The 27,322-nt window shown below is 41.3% G+C and overlaps 1 protein-coding gene across 2 annotated transcripts in view; it reads right to left on the bottom strand.

Annotated features, from left to right (window-relative positions):
• IGF1R (insulin like growth factor 1 receptor) overlaps nt 1-27,322 on the bottom strand; it is a 272,795-nt gene that overhangs the window by 1,471 nt on the left and 244,002 nt on the right. For both annotated transcript variants that reach the window (XM_050967131.1, XM_050967132.1), the window contains 10 exons: nt 26,802-27,088; nt 25,001-25,137; nt 23,612-23,771; nt 22,361-22,466; nt 20,623-20,693; nt 18,530-18,759; nt 18,056-18,166; nt 14,905-15,064; nt 13,887-14,016; nt 8,197-8,331 (listed from right to left, as the gene is read on the bottom strand). In XM_050967131.1, the coding sequence (XP_050823088.1) occupies nt 8,197-8,331; nt 13,887-14,016; nt 14,905-15,064; nt 18,056-18,166; nt 18,530-18,759; nt 20,623-20,693; nt 22,361-22,466; nt 23,612-23,771; nt 25,001-25,137; nt 26,802-27,088 (1,527 nt within the window). The remainder of the gene's footprint in view (nt 1-8,196; nt 8,332-13,886; nt 14,017-14,904; nt 15,065-18,055; nt 18,167-18,529; nt 18,760-20,622; nt 20,694-22,360; nt 22,467-23,611; nt 23,772-25,000; nt 25,138-26,801; nt 27,089-27,322) is intronic.

Raw genomic sequence — 27,322 nt, forward strand, 5'->3', positions numbered from 1 at the left:
CGAATTAGAGCATATATTTTAGAGAAACAATTAATCTTGATTAAAGGAAGCATGAGGAAGAAATTACCTAAAACGGATAGAGAAGCTAAATAGACTGGCTCTTTACATCTTTCACTGCACAGTGTTTTTCCAACCACGCACTCATTTTTGCAGTGCTTATGTGAATCTCTCCAGTTTTTAAATATTTTTTGTACATTACGGACACCTGCAGCACTCTCATCTCACTGTATATCACTCTCTACCTCTACTCAACATTCTCCTGTGTCATTCAGAGACCGTTAGTCCTCTTTGCCACAACATCACACAGAGATCATGTTCAGTCAATTAACTACTCCGACTAGTTGGCACTTTTCAGAGTCAACGCTTTCTCAAATATAGTGCCTTGTCTTGAAAGTCTGGCAAGCAAGCAAGAAAGAAAAAGAAAAATCATACCATGTCAAACTCCTGGAAAGTAAAAAGGTGATTCCATGTTTTCTCAGAGAGACAACAATCACCTTGAATGCCTTGTACATCTGAATGCTGCTGCCCGTTTTTTTTTAAACTCTCAATTGATTTTTATTTTTAGCCGGCGATGCAGTCATAATTTACAGATCACTTGTTTTAATACATCTGTGGTTATATCTGCCAGGACAGCATCCCACACTGGCAAAACAAAACCACAAGATGCGACAGCAACACACGCATAATGAAAATAGTGTTTTTCATGACATGGCAAGACTGGTTATTCCTCTCAGATCAGTCTGCACTTTGAATGCAACACAACCCAGTATTTCACCCTCACAGGGGCAAGGACGTCTCTTGTTCTTATGGTAAAAACAAGCTGTGGGCAACACTACAAGAAAAGGAAAATAAATATAAAAACTTCAAGCCACTGTACATGGCAACACAGGACAGAAAAAAAACATGCAATCTGGTCCAAGCTGTAAGTTTTACTAGCGAGATCGCAAAGTATGAAGCAAATCCAAGCGTCCTTCAATCAAGACCAGACAGAGTACAGAACACACACTAGAAAATACATAGTAGAGAACAATCCTAGAGCAGCACCCAGAAGAGTGATCTGGGGACCCATTAAGATTTTTCTTTCTTTCCAAGAGTGGTCTTGTGGTTAAGGCAACTAGATCGGGACCCAGGCACCCTGGGTTCAATTCCGAGCTTTGCTAGACTTTCTGCCAGATCACATAATCTCTATACCTCAGTTCTGTAAAGCGCAGATAACATTTCCCTGGCTCATAGAGGTGCAGTCAGAATAAATCCTTGAGTTTGAGGTGCTCAGATACTACAAGAAATTGTTCATAAGTTATGTTGCATATTTTTGATTATTTTCAAGATCCACCCATCCCCTTGCAACACTCAAACATACACTCACACAAAATTAAGGTCCACCTGGATGTGTTACATAATTTATGGATAGCCTCCAATGGTTTGGGGGCAACTACTCGTAGTAATAGCAACACAGATTTCAACTATGCTAATTAAACAGCCTAAGCCTCTGAAAACAAGACTATCCTCAGAGATCTGACTTACTTATATAAAATTTTAGCCTTGCAACATGGATTTCCTAGATCATATAGTCAGCATTCCTACTCCCCAAATTATGTCATCTATGGGCTTTGATCAATATGTAAAACATCTCCAAGTTAATGAAGGATTAAAAAGAAATAAATCAGATGTCCAAGAAGGCATTTAACCCTCTGCAAGCTTGGTTCACGCCTACTCCTGACAAAAGCAAGTCAAATCAAATTGAAATGCCTATAAAAGTGTTCCCTGTTATATAGAGTCATCTGGGCTGAGGAGAATCCACTTTTGAAAATACATTACCAAAGTAACTATTTCAGAGGAAATACATTTTGATTTTTAAAGAGACGAACACCGTGAGGTTAAAAATCTGGGGCAAAAGCCTCACCCCGGCTCCTTCATGCCAGAGCAGTGTAAACAGGCTCTAAACCCCCACATCTGGGCCGGGACTACTACCCAGTATGGACACTAAGGAAGACAGACGCTGCCTCCCGAGGACCCTCTCACAGAAACATGCTGGAGGTGGGAGCGTATATTGAGATGTGACCACAGATAACAGTACTGTGGAGATTCCAGGCAGTGCTGTGGCCTGTAGGAAATCCCAGGGAAGCTCCATAATTTAGAAGGGCCCTAGGTTTGTCAAAATTATGCTAGGATGTCCTCTGGTCTCCAGAACATCCCAAGATTGGGACAGTACAAAGGTGACTTAAAGATACTATAATCCTCAATACCCCAGTAACTCAAATTAACCCCAAGTAAACAATTTTCAATATCCAATTTACTTTTCACTATTTACTCTGTTTATTTTTTGCAGTATATTCCGCATGCAAGGAAAGCAGACTAGCTAGTTTCACTTTCTTGTTCTCATGCACTCACTCATCTCTTCACCCACGGTTTTCTGCAATACCACCCTCATAGTCATGGGTATGTACTTCCAAAAAGAAACAAAATCAACACCCAGTAAATCTGCTTCTTGTCAGCAAGGGAGAGACAGACAGAATTATTGTTATTTTTACTTGCAGGAGGCACTGATACTATGGAGAAAAAAACCAGATAAGCTAGCTCAGGGTGGGCAAACGTTTTGGCCCGAGGGCCACACTGGGGTTGCAAAACTGTATGGAGGGCCAGGTAGGGAAGGCTGTGCCTCCCCAAACAGCTTGGCCCTCACCCCCTATCCGCCCCCTGCCATGTCCCACTCCCTGACTGCCCGCCCTCAGAACCCCCAACCCATCCAACCTCCCCGCTCCTTGTACCCTGACCATCCCCTCCTGGGACCCCCCCGCCCCTAACCGCCCCCGCAGGGACCCCACTCCCTATCCAACCCGCCGATACTCCCTGACTGCCCTGACCCCTAGCCACACCCCTACCTCCTGGGACTCCCACGCCTATCCAACCCCCGCCCCCTGACTCCGCCCCATCCAACTGCCCCATCCTGCCTGTCCACTGACTGCCCCCTGAGACTCCCCGCCCCCTTACCATGCCGGAGCCAGCCAAAACGGCGTGCTGCCTGGCCAGAGCGGCGAGCCAGAGCACTAACGGCGCAACGCACTGAGGCTGCGGGGGGAGGGAGAGGCCAGGCAGGACAGTCCCGCGGGCCGGATGTGGCCCGTGGACTGTAGTTTGTTCACCTCTGAGCTAGATACTATGCTGCCATGTTTGGGTTGCAAACAGCTTGGGGTAAATGTTTAAATCCAAACAAAAATCATCTTCACTGAAATGTTTCTTTTAGCTACAAACATATTTCTATTAATACTAGGATGGGCACAACTTGATATTATCGAGAACAAAAATCAACTACCTGATTATATCCCTTTAATGCAAAGACTTAAAAGTAATCTTGCGAAACAATCTGTAGCATGAAAAAAATCACGTAAGCTGCTAGCCGCTGCATCACAACATACATATACAAATATAAATTTTTTAATTTTGAAAACCTTTTTATATTTAGATTGAAGTCAACCTATAAAAATGTGTCTTCCCCTCCCCTACAAAAGAAGAGAAAGTCTGTGACACACACACAATGCACACACAGACACACAAATATATAAAAACCATTTCTGTTACTTCATTGCTGTTTACTCTCCAGCTGACTGCTATAGCCCTGAATAGAAGCATCAGCTGGGGCCAAGAACACTGGATATTCACTGGCTCAGAGCCCTGCGGCCTAGGGGCAATGCTAAGGAGATACCACAAGCAGTGAAGTAATGCATGTGACATCAGCACAAACAAGAACATGTGATGTTTCTTTTAAGCCAGTCCAGAATTAAAAACCTTAAGAGTGCTTCCCATAAAAGGAAGTTTTTTTTTTCCTTTTTGTTTTTTTACTCTGTGGGATTGGAGGCCTTGTTTACACTATCTCAACAAGAAAACTTTCCAGTAGACAATTGGAAGAACTCATAAAACTCTTTTTATTTTAAATACCTAAGTTTCTGAGGGATGGCAAGCTGGGCCTGGGAAGTTACAGCAATCACCAAGCAGCAGAATATTGAGTGTCCTTGAAATGAATTTTCCACTTTCTGCTTACACAAAAATGCAGTAAAAGTCATTGTGCTCTCTGCACTGGGGCATTAAATAGATAAATTGCTAGAAAAGCCGTATTCCTTTTAAATATTTTGAGCGACTAACAGAGACCATAATTAACTCAATATATGTTTGTAATATGCATCAGAGTTAATGCCTTATGACTGGGTCTGATGACAACTAGGAACTTAGAATGAAGAGTAAGGGCTGTTACTATCCCACTGCCCACTACATCCTCTAAAAAGCAGAAATGACCCTCTGTATTTGTCTTAAGTGGTGCAAGCGGTAGATTCTGGCTCTAAAATGAGCCGTAACCACAGAAAGCAAAAATCAGAACGGTTTAAACTGGCTGGTAATCAAAGCTACAGATGAGGGAAGCCAGCATTCAAAGCAGTCTTGCTTCAAACACAGAATTCTCCCACCTCAACTAAACTAACTGTTAAAATCCCAGTGGGAACATGCTGTCTATGAGCTTTAACAGTAACAAAACTCCTTGATGTACAGTCGCAGTGTGACGCGCAGCATGCTGTTATTACAAGTGCAGTATATAAGATGCTACTTAGGTGGCAAAAGGAGGAAAAGCAGCAACACATCTCCTAGGTCAGTGTTTCCCAAACTTGGGACGCCACTTGGGAGCAGCGAACCGCAGCCAGTGGGAGCCACGATCGGCCCGACTTGTAGACGCAGCAGGTAAACAAACCCGCCTAGCCCGAGAGGGGCTTTCCCTATACAAGCGGCATCCCATGTTTGGGAAATACTGATGTAGAAGTTAATGTCTCTCTATTGCTAGAGGGTAGCAAAGCATATCAACAAACAAGCATAACATTCACCCAAGATGGAACACGTGTGTGTGTGTGTGTGTGTGAGAGTGAGAGAGAGAGCGCGCGCAATCTGGATAGTTAATGTTATAGATTATTATTAAGGTGGGTTTTCCTGTGTAGCATTTTACCCCCCTCCATCCTTTTGCGGGAGCCTTTGTACTACACTGTGCCCAAAGGGTAAACACGTAGGCTGCCTCCTCAGACATCAACCACACCCCATTTTATTTTAGCTGCTTTCAAGACATGCAAATTTGGAGAAGGAGGCCCCATGGCTACAAAGGTGCATCTTGTGATACGTTTATAATGCCTGATTCCTAGCTCTCCTTCTGGCCTTGCCATGTACACTGTGCTGAGCGCAAGAAGTGTACTGACTTTCCTGCAGCAGACTGACTTAGCTTCCTGGACCCCTTGAATTGAATATTAAAATATCTTCCATCTACAGGCAGACGAAATTAAGGTTGATGCATCTCTGTGGTAACTGCACTCTACGACAATTCCCAGTGGGGCAGACGTGCCAGGGAACACAATGCTTTGAAAGAAAAACCGTACAGTCTTAAGGGTCAAACCAGAGAGGAAAAGATCACCACACCTATCCCCCTCCACCTAAAAAGGAACTTCCCGCATTCGATATGGGTCTTCACAGAATGCTTGCCAACAATTGCCTTGCATAAACTGAGGATCTGCAATGAGACTGGTACTGAATCCCAGGGCCATCTGTGCCTCAGTACAATGCACAAAAATGTACTTTCCAAGGATTTTCTTCTTCCTGACATACCCGTTGATGACCAGAAACAGGATATACAGCAGTGGTTCTCAAACATTTGTATTGGTGACCCCTTTCACACAACAAGCTTCTGAGTGCAGCTCCCCTTATAGAGGAAAAACACTTTTATATTTAACACTATTATAAATGCTGCAAGCGAAGCAGGGCGTGGGGGTGGAGTGGACATCTCGCGACTCCCCCCACCTAATAACCTCATGACCTCCAGTTTGAGAACTCCTGATATACAGGGAGGACTAAAGGTGGGGGAAGAGAAATCTCTGCATACTGACCATTCCACTATATGTACCCATGGTGATATAGAAAGAGCAGCTCACTAATTGGAGGGGTTGCGATCAGGCTTGTCGAGAGATATGTGGGGCCCCAGTACATCGTATTCACTTGCACCCCATCCTCTCCCGTTTCACTTTATTTAAACAGATGTTATACACATTTTGGGAGCCCCTCTGACCTCAGGGCCGATGTACCATTGCACTCTCCTTCCTCGTCACTCATTAGCCCTGTCTGTGGTCATGGGACATTGTTTGGTGATACTGTTTTACGGTACATCTACATCTCGCGTTGATGGGCTGCAGCGTGGGCAAGGGGGAGGGGACATGTGAAGAAACGGCTCAGCAAGGAGTTACCAACTCCAAATACGCTCACTGACAGCCAAGCAAATGTCTGCGTGTGGAGCTGGGTTAGGGCACATTTCTGGGGCTTTCATGTGGATTTGACCAGACTGAGGAGTCCGTTGAATGTGAAAACAGTGCAGGCTGTGAGGGAGAGTGGGGCAGGCCCCTGAAGTTTCAAAAGTTAAAAGCACTTTTAATTTCCTGCATTTTAGAAGATGCAGAGGCATTTTATGCACAATCCAATCTATGAGGCATCATTTACCTGTCTTTCCCTGCCAGGATAGATTCTACTTTCCCTCTCCTCCCTGGGGGAGAGGAAGTGACAGTTGGGCGGGGCCGGGGGAAGGGATGGGAGAGAGAGAGTTTCTCATTGTTCAGGGGGATAGAATAGATAACTTCTTATGGTCCCTTCCAGCCCTATGGTTCTATAATTTATATCCATATGCCAGATTAATGCGGAATTTCCAATGCTAAATCCCTTGCCAAATTCATTCCCATTGTACAATTTGCTTTCCTACTGCTGCCTGAAACAAGATCACCTTACCTAGGTCTCTCTACATGCCCAGCCCCTGCTGTATAATTCCCATAATGTCAAGCATAATTTCAAAGCCATCTGACTGCCAGGAATTCTCCACAGAATCATGGAAGGGAAAGAATGTGAGATGGGGGCGTCAGATGGCAGTCAGGCCTCCTCCTCCCCTTGCCCACGGCCCATCCTCCTCCAACAACAAAACACTGACTGTCATCTGAAACCAAAGCAAGTCCTCTAGCCAGAGGCTCTTTTCCTAAGAATCTCAAGCAGCTGATGCCCGTAAGTGATTGCATCCCTTCTGTAGGCCTCCAACAAATTTCAGTAACTGCAAGACACAGCATTTCCTTCCAGAAAGCTAGTTTGGGAAGCATATCAAAGTAGTAAAAGACTGAACAACTGAAACTACTGTACACAAAACCCAGCAGAAGTATGTTAACAATGTAAAGCGAAAGGCTGAAGCCTGTTATAGCTGTAGAAGCAATGGTGCAATGAGACTTGATTAAATGCTGATAATAGAACTGAAGAAAGCTATTTGGACATTTCTCTCTCTTTAACCTTATAGGAAAGGAAATTGTAAAGGGAGGAGAAAATGTTGACCTCAATGCAATGAGTGCTATCAACTGGGTAATGGGTCCAAGCTGCTCCAGGAAGAAGAATCATTGCATTATTTTATCTGCATGCCTAATTGGAAAGCTTGGATTCCAAAGGGTAATTCATAAATTATTTCAGCTGTCCCAAACTCTTGCTTTTCTCTTTTGATATCCAATCACATTATTTTAAATCAAATAGAAAGGTTTAAGAAAGACTACTGGGATAAACTCCGCAAACAGAAACATTTATTTTACACAATTTATATTTCCTTGGATATAGAAAACAAGAGCTTTAGCTGCTTATTTGAGAACCTAACTTTAGCTAATGTGGGATTCTTGCTACTAGCCAAGTTATTTTAAGGCACATGTTCAGTTTACAGGGTCAGTTCAAATAAAAACTAGCACTGCTAGAACAATCCTTCATACTGCCTTTTTAGTTGCTTATTTGGATTTACATGGGAGAAGAGAGAGGAGAATGGAAGTTACATAACCAATGAACAGCAGAGGTCAGAGCGAGGCTGATCCATGAGTAAGATGGAGCCCATGCTTCAAGAAGGACTGCGGACGCTTCCAATAGTTACACCACAACATCAATGAATTAAAAACAATCCCATCAGCTCACAAGAGTATGAACGTGTCTCCCAACTGCCACCAGACTCAAGCCCATACTTATTTTATTTAACACTCTCATTAGAACATTATCTATGTATCAATGTTCCACTACAATGAGAGTTGGATTTACCTTGGTAACTGAGCATCACAGTTTAAAGAGGACATCAAATCTAGCTCAAAGTGAAAAATAAAGATGACAGGCGATACTTACAGCATATCAGGACAGTTGTCTGGTTTCTCCAATAAGCCTCCCTCCATCACGAAGCGAAGAACTTGCTCATTGGACATGCCTTGGTATGGCTGCTCTGCTAATGTTGCAATTTCCCAAAGGACAACACCAAAGGACCTGGAAAACAATTACGACTTAAAAAGCGTTACGCAAACAAGCAAGATTTTGGTTTAGAATATGGCGGGGTGTTTTCTTCAAAACCTCCACCAACTTGACTGCTCAAGATACTGATAACATGTTAAGAAAACATTTGTTTTGCTATAAGTCTGAGTTGGTAGTGACCGACAGCTGTTGACATCAGATAGCTACTTGGTTGCTCAATGTTAATGAGTTTGGTGGGCTCTGTCTTGGCTCCGTGTCAACAAAAGCCATCACTGTTCTTGACTCTAACTAGCAGTCTAGCTACTTTGTCAGCGTAAGTGCCAAGTGGGGAAATGGCAAGGAAAATGGACTCCGTTCTCATCTCCACTGGTGCACCTTCCAAGTTCAGATGAGAGGTGCATTTGTGGGAGGGGGTGTAGAGGAGACAGCAGTGAAGAGACATGCACTATTGCTGCTCATGTCTCGTTTCTGGTGTGTAGAGGATGTGTGTGTCCAGGGCTGTCCAGCAGACAACCCTTCACTAAACTCTTTATAAAAAGAACCTTAACTCTTTTAGCATAACAATTACACTTGAATATAAAACTGCTGTGGTGACAGATCAGGCTGAGCCTGAAAGGCCACTGAAATGGTGAGTTACACCTTGACACGAAAACAAACAAACCCCAAAACAAATCAGGACATTTCTTCTCTCTTATATTCAGGTACTTCTGGCAAATGGGGAAGAAAGAGAGCTCAGGAAGACAAGCATGTAGGAGCTTAGCCCTCCTCTGAAGGCAGCTGCTTTTTCCCTTTCATTTTGTCTGACATGCTTCAACAACAGAAACATTGAACAGTAAAAGAACCCTGACTTTTTCCCATTTCAGCCATTACATGGCTACCTATTAAAATGTATGCTGCTAAGCCTGCAAATGCCATATGGTTTGTTCTCCATATAAAAACCTGCTTGTGGCACAGAAATACTTTTTGGTTAATACTGGTTTCCCCTTTTGTAACTCTGCTTTAGGTTCTCCCACGTGCCAACTTACAGACGCAATGCAAACATCAAGACATATCTGAGACATGACAGCAACCAATGTAACTTGCTTGCTTAGAGTAGATGTGGGGAAGATGCCTGGGCCTGTTTAATCATATAGGATGCAAAATCTTTCCAGGCCTCTTGCACCAAGAGCCAACACTGCGCTACAAAGATCGATTTACAACATTTAAACCATCTTGGAAAGCTCGACTGTCATTTTGCAAGATACAGGGAACCTATCTACAGATCTGCAAAAGGACAGTAGGAGAAAGGTGTTGATCTAGTAGTGTGAGCTGTTCATTAGGTAATAGAGACAAGTATAGTTATGATTTAGAAGCACTTGTGAAAAATTTTACGTTTCTTTTCCGTAACAATCTTACACAGAACTAAGCAGCTCCTTCATGTAATTAAAGATAAAATTTAACATTTTTATTGCCCTCATATGCCTTCAGAAATTCTTTAAATGTCTGTTTAGTAAACTAACATGAGATCAAGATGGACAATAGTATCAACAATCTCTACAGGACAGAAGCGTCATCTCATTTACACACTGTTGAGCAGCAAAGAAGAACAATTCTATGCTTTCAAAATCAGATCCTTGTTTTCACCACTACTGCATCCAGCCCAACTTGCTATAGGGAAGCAAGGATGTGTGGGCTAGTAGTAAGGTTTGTGTTGTGAAAACAGGAGTTCAATATTATTAGGCGGTTATGGTAAAGTGGTTTTACATCTCAGGTTATCCACTCTACCTAAAATGGGTTCTCGTTTAAACCAGAAATGACTGAAGGGTTTTGCAACTATGCCGTTACACTTGGAACAAAACAAACCAAAAAAAATCTCTGCTCCACTTCTTGGTGCCTTACTGCTATTCCGATAGCCACAGGAAAGAGGCTACTGAGTTTATTTCCTGAGTGCTACTACAGCACTAGCAATTACATTGCAAGGAACAAACCTGCATTGCTCCTTTAAAATAGTTTAGCAGACCTAACAGAAATTGTACATAGAAAAGACCTATCATACAGAAAGACACTTTGTGGCTCTGGATCCCAAAAGGTACTGCATTAATTTTAAGATCTTGGCCCTTTCCTTGCAGCCCAACAAAAAGTCTTCCCTAGTTACCTCATTCCTCAGTCTTTAAGAACAATAACAAAGTGAATTACCAAACTAAACCCTCGCCCTTCAAACCCTCCAGACACACTTTTACAGTTTGCCATTTCGCCTGACAGCTTATAAATCCTGATGTCTGGCCATTTGCAGTTTTCTCATTTTGACATTTGGCTTCTAACAATGGCATCTAAGAATGTGGAACCTGATGTCACAATATACTACCAGAAACACAGAAATACAGTCTCAGTATTTTCATTTTTTTGGAAGCAAGAAAAATACCCACAAAAAAAATAGCCAAACAATATCGTTTTCATGAAGCAACTTCAAAGCCTGAACACTGAAAAGGAGAGGTCTTTAATGTATAGCATCTGGTCTGCTCTCTCTGTTATTTAAAACAGACTGGAATGGCTGTTATACTCACAAGCAGATCAAATAACAAGACACTGAGTATTTCATGACAGTGATAAGTTGGGCTTCAATGCTTCTGAGATGTTCAAAAGTTTAAATCTGTTGAATTGAATTATTTTGGATATGTGTGATTGAATGCGCGGGTATGAAATATACTCGTCTATGGATACACATTGTGTATACAGACAAACACCACTATATTCCCCATATTTAACCATTTCTTCATACCTTGACTATTACACCTGCAAAGGAGGATTTACAAAAACATTTACGTTGTTTCTAGCATTAGACATTAAATAATCCCAAAGGAAATATTTTAGAAGTTTTAGTTTTTCCTAATGTCCTACCTAAACCGCCCATTGCTTCTTGTCCTCTCCTCAAAGGTTAAGGAGAATAATTTGTCTCTCTCCTCTTTGTAACAACTTTTTATATACTTGAAAACTGTTATATCCCCAATCAGTCTTCTCTTCTCTGGACTAAACAAACCCATTTTTTTCAGCTTGCCCTCATAGATCATGTTTTCTAGACCTTTAATCATTTTTGTTGTTCTTCTCTGGACTTTCTCCAGTTCGTCCAGATCCTTCTTGAAATGTGGTGCCCAACGGTGACAAACTATTCCCCAAAGGTCATTTCTTTCTCTGGGTGAGTGTTATAATTTTTACACTGAATAGGGAGTTACAGAAAAGTATACGTAATCAGCTCCCAAAAATTCTTTCCAAGGAAGCAAAGATCTATTTCTCAATGCTTCTGGAATTGGAAGCTATGCACTCTGAAATATGCTCACTCACATAAACACCACGTCTGACTATTTCTAAGCTCTAAAGTTCCTCTTGTAAGAGCCGTAGTATGGTACCATGGAAATGACAATTTCTATTTTTACAAGCAGAAGTCTGTTATGCCAAAGAAATAATCTTTTTTTAAGGCTGGTCTTTTCCAGCCTCGTCTTTGGTGATTTGCTTTCCCCCTCCACCCCTTCTTTTGCAGCTGCTGCTAAGATACCTATGTTTTGGGATTACATGGCTGTGCCACTGTTGAAGTGAAGTAGTGTTTGTTTAACCTTGCTTTGGATTGAGTAATGGATTATATAGCTCTACAGTGATGCCTATTCTTCCTCTGCTCCTCACAACACTGCTGTGGTAAAAAATCACACACTTGTTTTGTGCCACTGATGTTTAAATGGCAGAAGTGGCTGTATTTTAAGCCCCTCATAAAACTTTCTAAAGTGGTATTTCTAAGGACACCGATACGTGGCAGTAAGATAACACATGAACGCACACCTCGCCAGTTTGCATGTATTGGAGCACTAATTTACTTCTGACGATTAAATTCATGCCCTGTCTAGAATTTTTGTCTGTCATTTGGGTTTTGTTCAAGCAATATGCAGTTTAAGTGGTAGTTTTAAAGAGAAAAGCTAAGCAAGTGGAATGAGCTGGATCATTTATTTACCAAGGTGTAAGAACTGATGAACTATAGTCCGTCCTTGATGTAAGTGACAGCTGAGAACCACTGGTGGATTTAGAAACTGATCGGCAATAAGAATGGGTCAAAATCGTGTTGTTCTGCTCTTCAATCTAGACCAGCTCAATTCCAGATGGTTTAGTGTGTTTAGGTTTTATGGATAATATATTAAACTGAAGTTCTGTCTACTCTGTGAGGCCTTCACTGGTCCCAAAATACCGTTTTTGTGTGTAATAAGAGTAAGCTAGCAATCCACTCCTTTGTCAGGTTAGCTGGTTGTCATCCTCTACCCAGAGGAGGCTGTTTTCAGTGGTGCTATTTATGTACCTAAGTTGTAATAAAAGGTGCTATAGTAATGCATCTATTACTGCATGTACAACAGCAGCACGTGGCTAAAATGGCAAATTTAACTTCTACTGTGATTGCTTTTCCCTACACTAGTTAGAGGATTTGGCTGGAATCAGTCTGTGTCATTTCTAAGCAACACACATTTTCATAGGTTGAAGGGTTAGCAGCTTTATAAAGAAGTTATGAACTACGTCAAAAAAAAAAAAAAAGCCGCCTCTTGCTTTCCTTTGTCATAACTTCAATGATAAAACTTTCACTCAAAGCTGATGCTGTGTAGAACTGCAATCCACTGACTGCAAAACGTCCAAGCTGTTTAAAAACCATATAGTTTACTACTTAAATAATTTTTCTACCAACTTCTAGACATTTGGAGGCAATCAACTGCCAATTCTGTAACATACCAGCTGTAAAACCTCTTGCTAGGAAGGCAGAGAAAACAAGAAAGACTTAGAAACGTAGGTTTGCCAGTATATATTAAGCTCTTGCCAAGCCCTCCATTTACTTTCAGAAGCTGGGCACCTATCATCAAACCTTTGAGAAGAAAAAAAAAAAAGTTCTTCCCAAAGTATTTTTTTTTTTCCTTAAAGGCATATTTTGATTTCCCCTGTACAGCTCTATTATTAACTCTATTATTATGCAATTTTTTTTCTTTAAAGGATCTTGTAGTATTGAAGTGAAATGGTATGCAAAAACTAAAGGGGAAAATACATAACAGATGATTCCAAAGAATAGGTCAGTGCATTTTAGCATCTGTACTTCCTAAGTAAGAAAACAGAGTTATGTACACAGAATTTGATAAGAATCAGGTCAAAGAATCAGAGTGTATATTTGACACCTTTCAATGCTTTTCTCAGAGAAGGAGGACTGGAAATGACCAAGTTTCTTTTCTGGGTAAGTGTAGTCAGCAGACCACAGATTTCTGATGTGAGTGGTTGATTCCCTATCCCTGAAGGAAGCACATATCCTCTCCAATCTCCGATTATACCTTCAGTCTCAGGCAGACACCTTTTAATGGGAACATGCATCTGAGAACAGAATATGGGATAAAGGGTTTTGGATGGACAATTTGCAATGGGGACGGCATAAACCGAGTGACTCGTGGTCAGTAAAATAGGCGGGGGAAAAGCAGAGCCTTTGACGACTTAGTAGACCTTAGGTGCTTGCTTTTATCGATAAAAATCTGATGGAGGCTAGAAGAGTATCAAACTGTTTTTAAAAGCCCCTGTTTTGTTACCAGACGTCTGAATGTGTTGTGAAGACTCCATCCTTCAGTGACTCTGGGGACATCCAACGCACAGGAAGCAAACCTTTCCCTCCTTTCCGATAGTAATCTGTCTCGTAGATATCTCTGGTCATGCCAAAATCTGGAAGGTAAGGGAATAAAACGTGTCTCTCTAGAGGCCAGGATAATTAACATGTCCCAAAGAACCTGCCCAACCAAGAATCACTGCTTCAACACAAAGTATTTGTGATTTGTGAGCATAATGGTTTACTTACACACACACACACCCCTGGTCTCCCAGGGTTTGGTCTCACTCTCACTGAAACCAACAGGAATCTTCCCATCGATTTCTCTGGGAACAGAACTGGGTCATGAGTAGGTTTCAGTGATTGCGTTTATAGGAGTTCTTGGAATACTGTAGAGTCAGGGCTAGCATTGCACAGCTCAATAGAAGAGCAAGAACAGTTCCTGCCTACTCTAGGGACAGCTCTGGCCAGTGCCTTCAGTTTATCACGTTCAGCACAAATTCACACTCAAGACAAAATAAGCAAAATTATTTTTTCAATATATCTACATGATGACAAGCTGGGCTCTTTGTATCATGAATTCTGATTCTTTTCCCCCTAAAAATCCAAGAAGAAACTTGCACTTTTTATCAAACCACTTTTATCTCATGACTTCAACTGGTTTTTATTTTTTGGAAATAAACTCCTTCTTCCCCCAAAAGCTAATTCAATTTCCTTTCATATCTTCCAGTTCAGAGCTCATGAAAGACTATGCTGTTCCTTCCCAGAAAGCTCAAGTAGGTAAGTGTTGAATTTGGACCAAATCCCTGATAGTGAAAACTCAGATGGACTTAACTATAAGCACATTTAAGTGAGTCCTCAGGTGGAACATATTCATCCCCCAGAATCAAATACTTGGCTTAGTAACAATTTAAGGAAATTAAGGTGCCTTTTTCAATGCTAACCGTAGGATTATACGCCCATTTCATCTGACTTTAAGGGGGAGAAAAAAAAAGAAAAAGCACCTCCAATTTTTACAGTGAAGTCTTCAGCCACCATGCAGTTCCTTGCAGCGAGATCCCTGTGCACAAATTTGTTGGCGTTGAGGTATGCCATGCCGTCAGCAATCTCTCCTGCCATCTGAATCATCTTCTTCAGAGTTGGAGGAGACTGGCCTGAGTTATTCTGAGCAAGAATAAGTAGGTAGAAGTGTGAGGTGGAGGGAACATGCATTTCTTAATCAGATCATCAGAAGTCAGTCTGAGACGACACCAGGACCAGTCTGAAGAAAAACTTATGACTACGAAGACCATAGCATCTGCTTAGTGGGAAAATCATGTCTTCTCTCTCCACCCACATAAAGCTTGGTTACAATTAGCTCCTGTATAGCAGCACATTCCATTTTGGGGAACAGAAACAAGTTTTGCTTTAAACGGGTCATTTTTGCTATTCAAGTTTTCCTAAAAGTTTTAAGAAATAACCTTCTTGCATTACTTCACAATTCTATACTGAGAGCACTACTATCAGCATAAACAAAACAGAAAATGTTAAAAGATACTGTTAATTATTTCTCCTGACGTGACGCCTCTTGAATTACTTATATATTCCTGCAAAAGGGGGAAAAAAGCTGTTCAGATAATTTTCATAAAATAGATTTGCTCATGATCATCAACAAAAGGTATATGCAGCTTTTCCTACCATAGCTATTAGCTGTACTATGCTGGAGGGCAACATTTGAGATGGCTGCATATACCTCAGAACATCATACTATGGTTTAACATCTGCCAGTGCAAATATGACTGAGACTTATACCTCCAGCTACAAGATAAGCAGTGTTGGATAGTGGGTTGAGCAGGAAAGTAGAAGGCAGGACTCCTGAGCAGATCAAATCACTAAACTTTCACTGTGTGCGTGGGTGGGTGGGTGGGGGGGGATGTTAATGATACTTATCTATAGTTGATGGTGTTTGGGTTTATTATGATTGTTCAAAATGTGTGTCACATGTTTATTATTATGAGTCTCTCCACTCCCTCTCTAGGAACCCTTCCAAATTCCCCAATTCCTAAATGGAATGGATCTCACAGCAAAGGACCTATAGGGATGGATCTAAGGAAACCTGGAAAAATTAATCCATCTGAAGGTATGCAATTATTATACCCTACTGACAGCAAGGGCCAATGTAAGCTGGAACCCTCTGTGGAAGGGCCATGACTGTGTGGAGAAATCAGTGGCTCAAGAATTTGTGGCAGTACATCAGGAAGGAGTCAATCCACTGCATCTCTCCAGAACAATTAGTTAAGTATGAGAAGCACTGTAAGATACATTAACTCCTCACTTAATGTCATCCTGGTTAACGTCGTTTCATTGCTGACCTATCAGAGAAACATACTAATTTAAAGTTGATTACAGTGTTGTTTGGCTGTGGGGGCTTGGAAGGAGGGTGGGCCGGTATCCCCTCCATCAGCTCCCCTTCACCCTTCCACCAGTGCTTCCCACCTGCCAGCAGCCCTGTGGATCAGCAACTTCCCTTCTCTGTCTCAGCACCTCCCGCTCACAGCAATCATTTTTCAAGGTTGGAGGAAACAATAAATCAGCATGCAGAAGAGAAAAACAGACTAGGCAATACTCCTTTTCGGTCATTCTCTTGTTTATATCATCACTGCTCCCTGTCTCCAAAGTCTACTGAATTTCGTTACTTTTGCTCTTGATAAGCTCTTCAATATGACCCAGGACCTGTACCTTGATAAAAAAGCCTTGGTCTCAGTGCTCAGAAGCTAGCCCAATCCTCATGTAATCCATATTCCCATTGAATGATGGGGTACAGAACAGTGTTTTTAAAGAACCCGCCTTTTGTTTCATAAAATGCCCTTCATTTTACACCTAAGTTTCGTTGACACAAACCAGGTGCTTGCTCTCTGTTGCTGTAAATTATTTACATCACAAATGCTGCATTGTGAAATTGAGGCGAGCACATTTTATACATGGCCAACCTTAATTTGAGCAGGAAGTGACCTCTAACGTTCTTTCCTAGCCTTTCGGATCCTGTAATGTAGGTGAGTGATTTTATCTATTAGACTGACAGGGCTGAATATTAAACATGAGCATGACTAAATATTAGTGTTTATTGCAAAGTGCTCATTCATAATTTATGTCAAAAACAAACGGGCAGCATGTAAGGCTTCATCCAAGAGCAATTACCCTGCTCGTGCATTTTTTTAAAAATTGTACTGTTCTGCAGCTTTATCAAGAGTTAGATTAGGCAAGTAAACTTAATTCAAACCTGAAAAACAGGCATTTAGTGACACAGAGGTGGGACTTAAGTGTGCTATTGTACACATTCTACTATTCCTGTGAAAAAAGCTCTTTTGGCATAAGGAGCAGCAGATCACAGAACAGCTGGAGTTTCATTAAAAGAGCTCAAAGAGAAAAAAAGATAATTGCAAGAAAGAAGATAAATTTCATTCTGTATAAGTATTTAACTCCTTAGATGCACGGGTCGGACACACAGGAGTGAGCAAAGAGTAGCTGGAACTCAGAGAAAGTTCTGAAGAGCCCTGGGCATGAACACCCCAGAAAAGACAGCAATGAAGTGATGAAGCTGATTGCTCAGTTACTGGGCTCCTATTATAGCTAGTAATGAAGGTTAGCTGCCAGCAGGGCAAGTAAAATTATGCATCACACTTAGTTCACAGATTAAAAAGAAAAAAGAATGAGGGAAATTATGGGACACAATGAAGATACCAGTTGGCTTTAACACGAGGAGTGAACTGGAGCTAGTCCTGGATTTCAGCAATGGTCTCTTTTTAAATAATGTGTAATTTAACCAAGACAGACCCACAACCTATAAAATAAATGAGGTGGAGGAAAGAAGATATGATAAATATGAGACATACAAAAAGGTCTGCAGAAACCTGCTAACCTACGTATGAGAAAGCCAGGGGTATTGCATACGAAAGCACAGACCACTGAGGCTTAGCAGCTGTGCCAAGCCAGTACAAGTACAAGCCAGTACAAGTAACTTGGCCAGTCTTGGTGAGGAAGGTTTACATCAGAAACTACTGACAAGGACAGCTGCTCCAAACAAGGCAGGAGGCTGACAGCATGGGCAAGTTTGGTGTGTTGAACTCATTGCCTTTTCTTGCAAGTGGAGAGAAAAAACCCAACCCACACCCTTACCTCTGTGTCCGGCCGCAGAGATCTCAGATAACTCTTGAGATCCCCGCGTGTCATGAGCTCCATGATAACCAGTGTTGGTTGGCCTTGAGAGACGACTCCAAGCAGCCGCACCTGAAAGGGAAAAGTTAGGATTACCCAGCAGATATGCTAATTATTACTGGGGAAATTATTAACCAATTAGAAGCCCGCTAATTAACCAGGAGTGGCCCCAGTCTGGAACTAACACCCACAAATCTTGGGAAGAGTTTCGAAAAGATTTCGATCCTAACTCTGTGGCAGTGGCCATCCCTATTAACACGTTATGACGCACACTGTGAGAGCCATGTGATGAGGAAGCACTTTCCTTTAGCATGCTGCCTTAAGGAGATCTTGACTCTTGGTATCATGGAGTCAATCAAGCCTGGCACCTGAAACCATCATGCCAGTAACTATAGTTACGTTAAGGGAAGATATGCTCAATTTTAAGCAGCTTACCACATGATGACAATTGAATTCCTTCATGACTGAGGCCTCGTTTAAGAACTCTATCCGTTCACGCATGCTTGCAGACTCATTGACAGTTTTGATGGCCACTCTAGTTTCTGGCTCATCCTTCACCACTCCCTTAGCTATTCCCTCGTAAACCATTCCAAAGGAGCCCTGCCCAAGCTCTCGGCACATGGTGATCTTCTCACGGGGCACTTCCCACTCATCTGGAACATACACTAGAGTGAGAGAGAACAGCCAATGACATTCTGCACATAGTTGTGGCAATGGGGAGAAGACTTGTAGCTTCAAGATAAAAAACCCCAACCATGAATTATGAGTAGCAAAATGCACACAGTATGAGAACATATGTATCTAGCTACATATGCAATTGTTTCCATGTACTTTCCCAGACGGTTTACCTACCTTAGGTTTTTATATAGCACCTAAAGACTCAAGATTTATTCTTCCCTCTCTGCAGAAACCCCAGCATTGGCAGTCAAAGGAACAAGCTACAATCCCAAATAACGTCAGTGCTTTGTGTTGCCATCATGACTATCAAGCTAGCTCGCCTGAGATGACCTTTAGCAGAGGTCGTCAACTTCATGGCCAGTTTCAGTTCTGTCTAGGATTGTGATTACTTGATTGTTACCAGTCTAAAGCATACACAAATCTTAAAAGGATGGCGACTGTGGTGGAGAAAAGGAAGCATCACTATGGTGCTTGCATAATGGAAAATGATTAGGGAACAATCATGTGCAAATTCAGTATACAAAACATGAGTTGTAAAGCACATCCCTCAGCTTGCGCTGCTTCCCGCAGCCCCTATTGGCCTGAAAGGCGGACCACGGCCAGTGGGAGCCACAATTGGCCGAACCTGCGGACACAGCAGGTAAACAAACTGGCCCCGCCCACCAGGGGGCTTACCCTGGCAGGCCACATGCCAAAGGTTGCCGACCTCTGGCCTAGAGCTACAGAAATTTTTTTTTTTTTAAATTGGCTCCCCCAAGTACTATGAAAATCTTGGTGGGGTTTCTTACAAGGGGGTTGGAGGGGTTGCGCTACTTAACAGCTGCAAATATTTCACTTGAAGCAAATGGAACTTAAATCCGAAGCAGGACTTCTCAATTTATTTACTTATTTTAAAGTCAGGACAGGCAATCACTATGATGCCCCTTCTAACCTCTCCCTATATTTAAAAGATGAGGTCCTCACTCCCTAACTGCAGGCCATGTACACCACAAAAGGAACAGAGGGAGCACTAAAAGCCCAATACAGTATCTGACTTTGGGGCAAGGGCTATATCTTACTGTCTGATGGCACAGGGCTTAGCACAATGGGGTCCTCATCTCAGCTGGGGTTTTTAGGTGCTACCAGAATACAAATCTCTCATCGTATTTTGAGATGAGAATTTAAGAACAGTTACAACTATATAAAATCAAGTTGAAACTAGCACTAAAGAATTGTTTCATCAGTTAGAGAACAACCTTCCTTCTTTATATTACAGGGTATGAACACGAAGGGATTTAGACTATGTTAAACATATGGACTTGTTTCCACAGATAATTTCCACCCGTGAAGTGTCTGATGGCTCACAGAAGTGCATGGATGCATCTTCAAATGTGAAACATCTTTTGACTGTCTTATTGTTCTACAAATTACAAGGGCCCGCAGTTTAATAATGGAGTAATAACAACTAGTTTTAGTATTTAGGTTTGTTTTAAAACATCAGAGGCTTATACAGCCCACTATCAAAGAGGTTTTCATGAATTATTTTTCATTTCAGTTAAAACAACCAAACAGTAACACTAGACGAGCGGATGAAAATCCAAAAGTGAAACTGCTCTGTCTAGTTTGACTGAATGAACAAATTGCAAGAAGACATAAAACTTTTTAAGAATATTGTTTCAGTTTATTAACCGTGGTGGCATTATACATCACTGACAGACTATCGATATGTGAGTAATATAGGTAAAGCAAGCTGAGATTTAGGTTGATTGTGTGCTATTATATCTCTGCATCTTTCAAAATGGGGCTTGACCTGATCTCACACAACAGAATATATTAAAATAAAAGCATCAGAAGCTCAAGGCCACACTTACCATCAGAAGCACTGAAGTACTCAGGATTCACAGAAGCATAAAGCACTCCATTTCCTAGTCGGTCACTGTTCCTGTTAAAACATTAGATGTATTTTTTTTCCATTCTTAAAAACATAACTAACTTTTTCAATCCTCCTCTTCCTTGGTTTTTCCATTATTTGCTCCACCACCTGTCCTGTTGCTTCTTACATGTGGAGGGATTTTCGGACAAGATGAGAGAGGAACTGACTTTGTTAATCTAACAGAGTTCTTGTTCTACCTGCACATGCCAACACGGCCCATACCAACTTAGAAAATGGCCTGAAGAGTCTTCATGGAGACCTCTCCCCTCCCCAGCCCCATTCCCCAGTTCCGTTCCAGTCCTCTTTACACCATATCTGCACCAGAGAAGAATGAATATGAAAGGCTGTCACGCGCTAGGTTCTCATGTTTCTGTTTATGGGTGAATGTAAAACACAAATTCCAAGGCCAGAAGGAACTACTGTGATCTAGTCTGACCCCCCCTATATAACACAGGCCATGCAACTTCCCCAAAATGATTCCTAGAGCATATCTTTTAGAAAAGTATCCAAAAGCTCTTCCCCCAGGACTGATTATATGATGATGTCCCATGCAGGAGATCTGTGCTCAGGATCAGTCTTGGGACTCTATGCCTCCCAACTGGCAGGAGATAAGGTCGGTTTGGGATATTCTTGATTTTAGGAAACATGCTACATGCAACCTGTTTTATGGTCCTGTTTTGGCAGATTAATAAACTATCATCAAGGCTCTGTAAACGTGACCAAACATTTCATTCCCTGGGCTGGAGCAGGCTTGGGATGAGCTGGCAAGGTTTGTACAAGAGAAAGGTTGGGTGAGAGAGGGGTGTTAATCAGCAAACCTATAATGCCAGAATAAACAGTGCCACTAAAAACTATCGATCTGCTACAAATAGAGATTTGGTAAATGCTATGTGTAAAGTGAAAGTAAGCATTTTCAGTAAATACAAGCAGTCCTTGACTTTACGATGTTCGATTTATGACGAACGGCACTTACGACGTTTCTGAATTGACACCCTGATTCGACTTACGGCAATTGGTTTCGACTTTATGACGCTCGGTCCCGCAATAGAGTAGATTGCGGTTCTGAGTTACAATTTACGACGCAATTTTCAGGAATCAATTGTGTCGTAAGTCCAAGGAGTGCCTCTATATCTGAGGTGGGAGACGGGATTAACATAAATCTCTACATGCAACGAACAGCCAAACCTTATTTAAACATTGGTGCAAATTCTAAATTTTCCTTTTCTTCATTAAAAAATGTTCAACAGTTGCGAAGAGGCTACCGAGATGTGAAATACCAAGTATGTTCACTTGGATTGACTATAATCTGTCCAGTGAATAAGGTTTTGTGGTTTCCAAAGTGATTCAAATTGTTGGCTGAACCAGAGTCTATACCGTTCTATTTTTGCTATCATTGTCCCAATGAAGATACATCCCCAAAAGACCATCCCTCCCCCACTTTCTCTCCTCTCAAGCTCAGCATGGTAATGAAAAGCATCTCCACAACTCCCTTAGCAGACAGATGCTAGTAAGTAACTTGAAACACCATCTCCTGATAAGAGAAAAAATTGCTTTAGTCTATCCTGTATGGTCCTCCAAACACCGCTTTGGTTTCAAATTCAAACTTTCCCTTTGGGCATTGAGTTCAAAATGAACATTTCCTCTCACTTTATTCATGAGCGTATGCAAGATCTCACCTCTTTTTGTTAAAGACGTACAGCATTATTAGTAAACCTCCAATGACCAGCAGCACCGCAATGGGAAGCACAATTATCAAGTGCAGGAAATTCCCATAGTCTGCCGCTGAAATAGACAAGAAAACAAAATTCTTACGTTGCTATAGAATTTCTAGCACCACGAGTGTTCTCAGCCTACACAAAATATTGCCATAGTGCAAAATGAGAAAATTCAGTTTGTCTGAAGTGTAGAAACTTCTTCAGGAAGACTCCCTAACAATAAATGACTAGAGAATCAGAAATCTGAGAAAGAGGACAGCATTAAGATTGTAAAAGAGCAGCATTCTGTTTAATTGAGTTTTGGTTTGACTAGGTATGTTTATGGTCTGATGTTCTTCTTTAAATGATTAATGCATGCTTCTCCTTTTAAATCTATATAAACACATCTATATATAAAGACAGCATGCACACAAATATTTTGTTGCTCCAATTTCACCTCAAAATTTTATCAAAATTTGTTTTATTACAAATGGGAGAAAAGGACACATGGGTATTTTGCCTGGTTATACTGAGGGAAATAAATGTATCTGCTTTGCAAATAAGCAGAAACAAAAATAAGACGTGCAGATGTAGAAGAATAAGATGAGATGTCTATGGTAGCCATAAAAGCACTAGGTGGAACTTGTTTATCAATTTGTTTCTGTGTAAAACAATTGCTTCATTTCCAGTATCACTATCTCTTCTTGCATCAACATGTTCATCTTCTGTCAAAATGCCACTTGAGTTCCATAGCAGGAAAAGAACAGCTAAAAATGAAATTGTAACAAAGCTCCATGCAAATAAACTCGGCTTCTTGTATCACAATAATGCATGCGATAGGTATTCCATATTACCACATGGGTTCCAGATTCCAATTCATAATACTGCTGCATGATTATTCCTAGCAGTACATTTTCACCAAAGAATAGTATACCACAGGGACAACATTTACTATTATTAATGTGTACATACACTAACTTATACGTTTTTACACATGTAAAACAGAACAGGACCTAGCCTCAAAAGGTACTTTTCATTCATACGCACTTTCCAATGAAGAGAACGCTGACCAGCTCCCAAAGAAACATGCACAACTGAGGAAGTATATAGAGAACTTAGGAAGGATGTTCGAAGTCCCAATCATGCATGCAAACAACAGGAAAAAGTGAGATAACTCAGGAAGTAAGTTAGTAACCATAGATAGTTTGACGCAACCTATAAAATTCCTCTTACGTTTGGGTTGTACATAGAAAGACACTGGTTCAGTCCATGATCCATTTCCAGCTAGAGAGGTGGCCTGAACTCTGGCAGAATAGTTTCCAGGGTTTAGATGAGTTAGTTTGGCTCCTCCAAACTTCCTGTATTCCTGTCTAGAAACACATTCCCGTTTCTCCTGAAAGAAGAAGAACGGCTTGTACTACATGTAAATATTTTTATACTTGTAACTGTCAGGAACTCAATAAGGTCACAGATTTTGCTGGGCTTTGCATCACATTCATGATTTAAACTTGTTTCTTCAACTAAAATCAGAACAGTTCTCCCTTTGTGCAATTTAAGGATATTCGGAATCCAACAATGGTAAAAGCAAATAAAACAAGGGAAGGATTGTAACATATTGGCTAGAAATAGAGACTGAGAGTCGGGATTCCTTGTTTCTATTTCGAGTACTGCCACAGCTGCTGGACAAGTCACTTAAATCTTCACCCACCTGTAAATTTGGCATAATACTTAGAAATTGTCTAAAGAGATATGTTGCAAGACTCAGTATCTACAAATCCTTGGACGAACGCTGCTGCTAACAGCAGTACTAAAATAAAGTGAAAACTTGTTGCTATACAATAACCACCCTTACAAATTTGCTTATTTTGCTTTAGCAAATAGTGAACAGTTACATCAATACTGACCACTGTGCTGTATCTGTACTGTTTAGTATTAAAATCTGTTCATAACTATATCAAAGTCTACCCTAAAAATCAAAGCACCTTTATTTTTTTAAAAAGTATTCAGCTTAACGGGAGAACTAAAAAGGGGGAAATTTGTGATAGCTTGGGAGGAATACAAAATTTAGTTGTATTTTAAGTATTAAATCCTAAAGGTCCTTTTTATTTTCTTTAAAATGAGTGATCTCATTAATAAAGCATCTCCAAGACACATGGATCCCAAAGCACTCTACAAACTTTACATAAACAAAAATCACCTTCCCACCTAGAAAATGTGGGCTCACAGAGAATGAAATCAAGTAATTTTTTTTTTTAAACAATGCACACCAACATTTACTAATGTTGGAGATGAATTTACCATGGGCACTGGAAGGTAATGCTGAGTCTTGTGAAATGTAGCACATGAGCTTCAATAACCACACATGCCCAGGACCTCAGCTTTAAGTTGCTGAGACCCTTATACCGTGTTAAGCCATTCAATAAATACCGATTCAAAACAAAACAAAAAAAGACTACTGTAGTCACACCAGGGTATTTCAATGGGACTTCCATCCAAGTATTGACTCAGTCTGACCCTCTACTGCTGGTCGGAGTTGACCAAACAAAGGACAAACTACAGGTGAGATTAATTCCAACAGAACCCCTCCTCCCTCAAACAAACATGTCTTTGATCAATCCTCACCTCTCCGTGCTGCCCATATTTGATTTCATACATCAGTATCAATCCATTAGGGCTTACAGGTTCTGACCACTTCAGATAGATGGCATTATCTTCTTTGCCTTCCCACGTTACTGTTCCTGGAATGTTATCTGCTCCTTCTACAAAATAATTACAAGAGTTGATGTAACGCAAACAGCATTGCAGCCTGTCTGAATCTGAGACAACTGCTGGGCGAAGCTAGGTGAAGAGATCAAAAAACAAAATTCCTAACTACTCCAGAGGCACCAGAACAGCACAATAAATATTGTTCAAATCCCTGGAGAGCAAAGAGTAGGCACTTGAAGGCTTGTTGGAGAGATCAAACTTGCTTGAATAATACCGTTACAGATGATGCAGTGAATAGGCCTAAAAACATCAGGACACAGTAAGTAAGTGATCTAATACAAAGTACGGGCTGAAGAACTTAGTATATTAGTGACTGGTTCTTTCTTCAGACCTCCACAGTACTCTCCATGGTAGTGAGTGAAAGTCATTCTGATCTAATGGCTGTAGAAGGCCCAAAGTAGCAGCATTAGGTGTTGCATCTCTGCAAAGGTACATGCAGTATAGTGTTCATGTCACAAGATGCACAGAGGCTTGTCAGAAAAACAGACAAAGGTTGGGGTCTGCACGGAGATCAAAACGGGTTCCATTGTCACAGTGTCTGGATTGTCACTGTAGGGGCAGTATCTGCAGTGCGTGCAGTCACAGCTTATGATGGAGAGAGATTAGTGCTCTTTGCCTTATCCCCAGCGCTTTTGGTTTTGGAAATTATTCAGCAGGCTGCCTGGGGACTATGAATACTGGTCCAGTCAAGCAATATATGCACTAGGTTCAAAAGCCCACATGGTCACAAAGGTCCTCAATTCTGAGAATTCACAGGCTAAGAATTTAGGACTGTTTGTTTCCTTTCCCCTGAGCTCATAGTTTTCCTACTTACTTGAAATAAACAATACCTCTGGACTGTACAGACAACGGTTGGCTCTCGATTATGATAGCATTTCCTTCCAGAAAGCAAAACCACTACCATTTTGCATCAAAAAGAAACCAGACATCTGGAGTTATGACTGCATATGGGTTTATACTGAAATAAGGTCTTTTCTTCTCAGTAGATGAGCAATCTGTATAAGTTCAAGCCTTACTACAGTGATTGCAAACAGCTGAGAGAGTACCCAGTATTCCTTATTTGAGATAGGCTAGTTGTGTGCGATTGGTCATGAAAAGTGACACAATATTGTTTCCAGTCCCAGATTGGAGGAGTGCACTTGCATTCTGTGGCAGAGGAAACATTTTGTTTTCATGGCAAACACTCACACAAGTAAAACTCAAACATCTGTGACCAGGCCAAAGTGAACTGATTAGAAACTGCAAACAAATACCCATGGACTACAGGATGTCAGGAAAGGTATACTCAATCCTCCTGCCTCAGGGTGTCCTAGGGGCTCAGGAAACCATTTCCACTCCTCCCTGCACCTGTCGACAGACTTGCAGAGTTATCTGGGCAGAAAATGGGGATTATTTGCCTTCCTCTGCAGCAGTGAGCAGTGCCAAGGCTGGATCCTGGACTTCATGAACTAATAGAAGGTGTTGATCCAGTAAGATAACATTTTACATAACTCTCACATTAAAAAAAAAGTATTTTTTGCACCAAAAAAAAAAAAATCCTTAAAAAACCCTATTATTTTATATTTGGTTTTCAAAGCTGTCTCTCCCTGTGAGTATCTAAGATGCATGTTACTGCCCAGAAAATGAAATGTAAAGTTTGAAACTCTGGAGATCGTACCTGCAGGCATGGTTCTTGCAAAGACAAAGTTGGAAGCACTGCACCCAAGTTTCTCTGCTTCATGGTTGCAGCTGTGAATATCAATACGGTAAAGAGTAAAAGGCTGGAGGTGGGAGATGAGCGTCCTTTCCCGGCCCTCCACTTTGCTCTCATAGAATGGATATTCCATCTCGCTCTCCTCCACATCAGACACATTGGCGAAGTGATCTGGCACCGTTGTGTTCTTGTTCCTACTGGAAAGGGTGGTGTTTGCGATTCGGAACACATCCCTGCGCTTCCGGTCCGGTCTGCAGAGAACAAAGGGCAATATGTGGAAACAGGTGGTTTTAATGTATTAAACTTCTCAACTGACCGTCAGGGAAGGCAGAGAAAATTTTAAGTCAGAAAATACGTATCTAATCAGCTTATAGACAGACAGAATATACAAATGAAAGAATAAGGAAGCCACTACATGGATTTCATTCTTTATCTGAATCTACTACATGTTCAGCACATTCCATTTCTGACTGCTTTGGAGACAG

This window comes from Gopherus flavomarginatus, chromosome 9 (assembly GCF_025201925.1).
Source record: "Gopherus flavomarginatus isolate rGopFla2 chromosome 9, rGopFla2.mat.asm, whole genome shotgun sequence".
Lineage (NCBI taxonomy): Eukaryota > Metazoa > Chordata > Testudines > Testudinidae > Gopherus > Gopherus flavomarginatus.